This window comes from Ostrinia furnacalis, unplaced genomic scaffold, assembly GCF_004193835.3.
Source record: "Ostrinia furnacalis isolate ACB-3 unplaced genomic scaffold, ASM419383v2 OfSCF6787, whole genome shotgun sequence".
Taxonomy (NCBI): Eukaryota; Metazoa; Arthropoda; class Insecta; order Lepidoptera; family Crambidae; genus Ostrinia; species Ostrinia furnacalis.
In genome coordinates, this window is record NW_021137026.1 from 519,920 (window position 1) to 527,712 (window position 7,793).

General features: G+C 36.4%; 1 protein-coding gene across 1 annotated transcript; it reads right to left on the reverse strand.

Moving 5' to 3' along the window:
- Positions 1-4,199: 4,199 nt before the first annotated feature.
- Positions 4,200-6,142, reverse strand: LOC114362815 (uncharacterized). Its single transcript, XM_028318351.1, has 2 exons — positions 5,632-6,142; positions 4,200-4,557 (listed from the first exon to the last, which is right to left on the reverse strand). The coding sequence occupies exons 1-2, from the start codon at positions 6,140-6,142 to the stop codon at positions 4,454-4,456; spliced, it is 615 nt and encodes a 204-aa protein (XP_028174152.1). The 3' UTR covers positions 4,200-4,453.
- Between the last annotated feature and the right edge of the window lie 1,651 nt (positions 6,143-7,793).

The window sequence follows — 7,793 nt, forward strand, 5'->3', positions numbered from 1 at the left end:
TCTAGATTTAAGCGATAAATTACAGGTATTTTAAATTATTAGATTAACAAATGTGAGTAGGAAGAAACTAATTAAAATGAAATTGATAATTAACAATGACTAAATACTTGATTTACGAATTTATCAATACAATTATGGGTCAAATGATTTATGTACTTGATAACAGGTATAGATAGTTACCTTAAATTTCTGAGTAGGATTAATCGTAAAGATTTTAATTACGGATCTCTCTGAACTACAATAATTATTATTTTCTAAGATTAAAATGTATCTTAACCAGTTACATGAAATAGATGGGTAAGAAACAAACAACGCAAAATAAAATTTGTAGATTAATCATCAGATCTATTTTTTACAAATACTTCTTATAATTTTTCAAGTTCAACTTCAAATAACTAATTAGAGTTTAAGATTTTTATTTTATAGAGTTCGTGAAGAACAAAATTTGATTCGAACTTCAAATATTAGGAGTGTATTATTAGCAAACTTTTAATTATTTATTTCTAGGTCACAGATTCAGATACTTCCAAAGTTCGAGCGGGGCTCGGATCGAGGTAGACATTTCTCGGAATCCAGTCTAGACTGTAAGTACCTGAATAAAGGTTAAGGTCTAACTGGTCGATAGGAAGAACGGTTCTTTGTCAGATTTCGGAGAAATTGTTTTTGTGGTTAAAATTGGTACTTTGGGTTCTCAACCGACACCCCACAACAAATTGCCTCTCCAGGTCGCCGTCTTTTTTGCGCCAAATATGAGATATTTAACGCAAAGTTAGAGTTTAGTAAATAAGAATAAAAAGCAGAGAGAGAAAATAGAAATAAAGTTAATCCGTAAGTCCATATTATGAACTCTTTTATAATTAAATCGTAATTTATTACGATTGCAATTAGTGTAATAATTAAGTTGTGTTCTGTGTTAAATTCTGCTTTATCGAACCTTATAGCAATTTTATGATTTAGGATTCAATACTGGAACAAAAGAAACTATTTTGTCTAAGAAACTGTTTTGTTTTGTTCCTATGAAAAGAGAAACGTTATCCCCAACTATGAAAGGTTCTTTTTAACATTACAGTAATGTAACTCTAGGAAAATATAAGGCATAGGAATTACGGTAGGTATGACATTAACCTGTCGACAACGACTACCTACCATATCGTATCCACATCTCACTAGCAGAAGCGTTTCGCAAAAAAATTATTTGCGAATAACTGTCGCCATAATTTATTTATTTTTATTTGTTTATTATTCATTATTGAGCAATTACATATTTGATCCAAATAGCGTCCTAAATCCTTTTCAGGTTTGTCTAGACACTATTGTATAATAACAATGTTAACAGCATTACTGTGTTCCGGCAGTTAGAGGTAAGATAGCCAGTTCCTCCGTGGTTGAGGATTCCGGGTGAAGCTCACTTCAACCTTCGGCCTGATCGTCACTTACCATCAGGTGAGATACAGGCCAACGGCTTCCTCGTTGTTAATTAAAAAAAACTACCTGTGTCCCAAGAAGTTTTCGCCGAAGCGAAGACTAAGATGAACTAAGCTTTTTCAAGGCAAGAGTGAATAGGCAGAAATGTACCACTTTAACACCTGATGAGACCATAGTAAAAATAACTGTCTGTAGGTAGTAAAAATGTAACTAAAAATAGAAACCCAGCTGATAATAGGTGAACTAAGTTCAGGCGTGATAGAGAAGATTGATGTGCCCACGTGGGCAGGGGGCAAATGTTTACATGTTGCAAGAAGTAGGGCAGTGTGACGTTTTGAGGACGGTCTGTGTAATTAGACGACGCGGTGATAAGTTTAGTTGAGTAGAATGTTCCGTCATATAGGGTACAATGTGTAGTATTAAATGGACGCGGCGATTTATCATCACTCATCACCGCCATAATCAACCTGTGTGGTGTTAGATTAATCCAACTTTATTATGTTGACTTGACACTTTGTTCCTAAGAAAATATTCTTATAACCATTTTTTTAAAGAATAGTACTATTAGGGGTATGAAATGAGTCTCAAAAAGGATCTGCCCCAAGATACTTACTCGAGGAAAAACATAAAAGACAAAGTACGATCTTGGTTTTGGACCGTATTTTAAAGTCGTAAAATTCAAAATCCATTAGGAGTAATGGGCGATTTGTAGTTTGTTTGCGACTGTACACTATGTAATTTACTTTTAATCGTAATATTTATTCAATTTCCAATTCCCGGGCAATTTGTATGGCAAACGAATGGCACTTAAAGTCCCTTCAATTGCCATAACCTTCTAATTAGAAGGGAGCCATCCAGCCTTTCCTTCAGAAGTATAAAAAGTAATTTATCACCCAATTATTTCGGAGGCATCTCCCAAATAGAGTGAAATTATAGTTTACGTACGGTTAATTATGGTGAATGCCCGTTGTTTTATTTGATTTCGTATGCGTGCGCGCGTGAATGAGGTACAGTCAGGACCCAGAAAAGGCTTTAAAACTTATTTTCCTGGATAATAACGACTTTTTCTTTTAAAACACACAAAACTTCAGCTTGTCTCAGATTCGAGACAATAATATGAGAGTAAAGTAAAAAAACACAGTTTCTTTCGAGACAATAATTATAGCCGTATTTAGTATTGGTTTTCTAAAAAATTCATTTCATTTCATCTGTATTTTTGCAAATAACTGACAGTAAAGGTCCGCTACTCATTACCATACCTTCACTGAAAAATACGACCAACGTCGACGCGAAAAAGGCGGTGGTCAAATACTTATGTATCCACTAGGACTTTACTTTCTCTCTATAAAAATTGCGGTTTAAGTTTTTTACCGTACCAACCAATGTATTTTATTAAAAGCTGCTTTTCGTTGATCCGTTGAGGTTGAGTCATGACGGGTTTTTTTTTATAAAATCTCAATTTTTCAACTAAGTTATGGTCAAAGAGATACACATATTTCTGGGTGCGAGTGTACAATATTTAAATATATGCGGCAAGGACCTTAATTGATTTATGCCAGCGATTGAATTGATAGTGAAATGCTAACTAGCAACCAGCCTTTAATTTAAAAGGCACAAGTTTCTATTTGTGCTTTTTACGTTTCATTCTTCATAATCACATTTGGCGCAATTCTTGTTTTAATTGCAATAAAATTAATTATCAAGCCGTAAGGTCTCGCGCTGAACGAGAGGTAGGTTTATTTTACTTTCAGTTCTTCTTGTTGTATTATACTAACTAGTTGACTTTTTGTAAAAAAAATGTGGCCAATCTCTTAGCAGTCATATCATATTTTAATGTAGAACAAAGCAGGCATTTGACTGCTATCACACACACCTAATGTTAAGTCTAGGATGGTACACACCTGCCCTGTAAGTGTCTATTCACTCTCGCTTTGAAGAGACTCAGAAGTGTTCGTCCATCCTCAAAGAGCTTCGTGTTAAAGACAGACTATCGTCAACTGTGCAACTACGAATACTGAAGTTCTTTGGTCACGTCTCTAGAAATGAGAACTCGATGGAGAGACTGGTAGTTCAGGGCTAGGTGGAAGGCAGGAGAGCACGCGGTTGATCGCCAACCCGCTGGATAGACGCCATCACGAAGGCCACTGAGTCCACCATGGTCCAGTGTACTCGCGACGCCTCTAACCGTCAGAAATGGAAGCACATCGCCAGGAGAGCTACCCTCGGAGATGACATCACCCCACCATGCACCTCGTCAGCGCAACCACGACCACTCTGACAAGAGTGCCCGACTAAGAAGAAGTTTTCGGGAAAGACAGCAACAGGCAGTGGAGGAATTCCAGTTCCTAGCTGCAATAGCAATTGGTGAGCCGTTGTAACTTACTAGTGACATGGCAACATTGTACCACGAGTGTTAAGTAATCTGTGATTGTACTAACGAACGTAATAATCGGGTTGCCAAGCTTGTCCTGATCTTATATAATAATAAATAATAAATTCTTTATTGTATAACTTATTTGACAGTTTAAACTCTAGGCTAATCTTATGCTACAAAAGGTAAAATTATACATGTGCCTGAACTAGGAAATTTTTATTCCTGTATCTCAGGCGAAATAAAGGCTTAACTATACTTTAATTAACTATCATTAGCAAAATACATATTAATATTATACATAAATAATCCACTTACATACAAATTATATTTATACTAAAAATTTAAATCTATACACATTAAGCAAAATCTAAGAATTAAAATCATTTATTATGTTTACAGTGTGCTACTTAATATTGCTTACTTAGCGTTTTCTATTACATACGGCATGCAGGTGTCTGTGTCAACAAAAATAATAATTTACGAGTACAATGATTTCGGTTTTAAGGTTAGTAGAACAGTCTGTGATCGGCAATTTTGCGGTTATTTACTAATATTATATATGGAACTAAATTGAATACATTATCTAAGTCAGAAATTAACCTACCTATCTAATAATAAATAATAACTATAACACAAATAACTCGCAGGTAGCCCTTAAGCGCCTTCATAATCTATGGAGTTAATGTATCTTGTTTCTGCAAGTTTTTTAGCAGGGCATTCAGCGTCACCTGTCTTGTGATTGTTGGGCTTTTTGAAGTGTAAAGGAACAGTAGTTAATAACATAGACAATCGATATTGTTTTACACGTTATCACGATTTTGAGTACAAGTTTTGTAATTCCAATTATCGTAACGCACACTTGTACCTCAATCTACTTTGCCAGTCTTTTGCTTTCATTTATTGTTAGTCAAACATAACTACGCTATTATAGTTAGGTACAAAATATGATTTACTAAAAAAAAATTCAAAATCCTTTGGTAAAGTTCCATACAACTTGATGTGGTACAATTTAGCCGACTAGGTGATAGTGCTTTTAAAAAATCGGTAAAAAATATAGCTTATAAATACCGAAAAATGTTTCAAATAATTGTAATTCACACTAATTTATGCTTCTAAATAATATATTAGAAACGCCCTGTGATTAAATTTAACAAAATTACAAACTAAACATGTATTGTAAAAAGTTACTTGAAAACAATGAAAAAATACTTTTCAAAATAAAACACACGTGTTAATTGTCACGGCAAAAACCACATGGCCGATATTAATTGATTTTAGTTGTGTATCGCTGACGGCCGAATACTGAAACACTACTCAAATCTTTCACTCAGCTGACGGGCTCCTAAATTTAAGTATCCTTCAATTTTAAATGGTATTCTCAAACACCACTCAAAGGATTTGAAGCCGTGATCAGTTAAGCAGCTCTCAAATGTTTACCTACTGGCAACATTTACCAATAAAAGTATGTTTTCATTTACACAAATGATAAATTTACGTTTTTTATCCATTACACGCAGCATCGTTTGGTTATGTATTGTCTTTTATGGAAATATACTCAATCAACTTAACATAGAACAGTTTATTTTTAGTTTCTATTATACATAATTCTCGTTTTGTTATATAAAATAACTAGCTTTCCGCCCGCGGCTTCGCCCGCGTGGAATTTTGTCTGTCACAGAAAAACGTTATCGCGCGCGTCCCTGTTTCAAAAACCGGGATAAAAACTATCCTATGTTCTTTCCCGGGACTCAAACTATCTCTATGCCAAATTTCATCAAAATCGGTTGCGAGGTTTAAGCGGGAAAGCGTAACAGACAGACAGACAGACAGACACTTCATTTTATCGGCGGGGTAAATCGCCACTGAACTTACATTTTTGGGCTGAATAAAATTGTCAGGGCTTTTTTTAACCATGTCAGCAAAGGAGACTGCTCCCGAGATTGGTTTAGAGGTCACTTCAATTATGTTTTTGAGGTCTTGAACTTGCTGTGAAAGGTCTTGGTTTTCCTTGAGGGCCTGTACGTTACTATGAGCTTGAATAGCTTTTTGCTTCAGCGACTGGTATTGCACGGCCATTTGAGACGTTCCATGGCTCACCCTTCTGCACAGGTTGCTTATCCTCAGTTTCTGGTCAGTGTTGAGTTTTCCTTCCGATGAGATTATGCACACCTCATTCAGGCACTGCTCGATGCTCTTCATCCAGTTCTGGAGTTCTGAAGTGGCCACCACTTCGAGTGGATCCATGACGGGGGCGGCGGGGGCGGCGGGGGGCGCGCGCTGCGAGGGCGTGGGCGGAGGGCTGCCCTGCTTGAGCGCGCTCCGGTTGAAGGGACTTCCTTCCATATTACTATGTCGAATCACTTAACATAATAAGTTCGGTGTCTAATTAGAAACGAACGACACAGTAGAACACTTCCGAGTTCCGAGAATGTAGGTCGCGATTTTGCTAATGAATAATTAAATTTAATATTTTCATAGCGCTGACACGTCCGACCAAGTTAACGGCTGGCGATAAGTATATCACGCGACGTATCATGTATGCAATTATCACTTTCTCCAGTTCAACATGCTTGCTAGATTATAATGTAGGAAATAGGACCTTAAGCTATCTAGATAAACTACTTTTTGGTGTCATATTTTTTCAATCTAGTGCACAGGCATATTATTCCTAGATACCGTTTTATTAAACTTCGTCTCATTGTTCTTAGGCCCGATTCGACCAAACTTTTATCCGAGAATAACTCCTGGTATAACTGGCACATTGACAGTTTCAGTATGGGAAATATGTCAAAATGACGAGTTTATTCTGAGATTAATATTATTTTACTCTTATTTGGTCGAATCCACCCTTAATGTAGTAGGTAACAAACGTTGATGTAAGTACTGTGTATGTGATCGCTGTTTGTTGAATGTTGACTTTTATAATTTAGTTCAAATTCAATCAAAATCAGTTTTAAAACAAACTCTCAAATTGCGTAGATCGATATCTTAAACTTATCCATTATAACAATGCCATTACTCTTAGCTTTTTATTTGAACCAATTCTTCAATCCAGCAAACACGACTCGATGAAATCCCAACGCAAAGCTTCATTGCTTTTTAGATAATTGATATCTAGATCAGCTGAGGCTAGGGTTACCAGATACCAAAGCAGACTAATCCTAGAGGAAATGGCCGATGATGATGATGATGTACCACTTTTCCAAACATATTGATCTACCGGCATATTAGTAGTTCCTACTAAGGGCTGGGTGCACCATCTTAACTTAACTTTGACAAACGTCAAAAATCTGTCAAACTCCATACGAAATATACAGTTTATCGTTATAGTTACGGTCAAAGTTATGTGGTGCAACTCGGCTTAAGACTTGCCCTTCTGGCAGAGAGTACCACACAACCCACAAATCACCCATGTGATATAGGTATGAAACGAGGAAGAATGTTGTAACTGATCACCGATAGTGATGTCCCGATTTTCCAATTCGTATTTCTACTAAGTCTTACAGCCGCACTTACGGATTAAAGGTACCTACAATTTACAGGATTCATGGGGAAAATTTATACGCTGCCAACGTCCGAGTTTTTCATTGATAGTACCGACAGGTTTGCTTTAAAAGTACGGATTTTGGCAGGAACAAATTTTTGGATCTGGTAACCCTATAAGCTAGGAGTGTTAATCTCCATCAAGCATTTTAATGCCGCCCGCGCATGCAGTTCGTGACTGCATTAGTGCCGGAACATTTGGCGCTCCTCACCCCTCGCACACTATAACTAGGTGTACGCCTGTTAATAGACATGGAACGCAGTATTTTATAAATTGATTTATCGACGGAATACTTACGCGGAGTTCCGATATTATAATCCTTCGAATACTGAATATGCATCAGTGATAATGATGCTATTAAAACAAACGTAATTTGCATGTCTGCGTTGTTCTTGATCATCATCTTGGCGCCATCTATCCATCGATCTGATATCTTAATTATGACCTTTA

Coding starts and splice junctions, on each gene's coding strand:
- LOC114362815 (XM_028318351.1), bottom strand. CDS start 6,142: ATGGAAGGAAGTCCCTTCAACCGGAGCGCGCTCAAGCAGGGCAGCCCT. Junction 4,558..5,631: donor CCCCGCCGATAAAATGAAGT/GTCTGTCTGTCT, acceptor CTGTTCCTTTAC/ACTTCAAAAAGCCCAACAAT.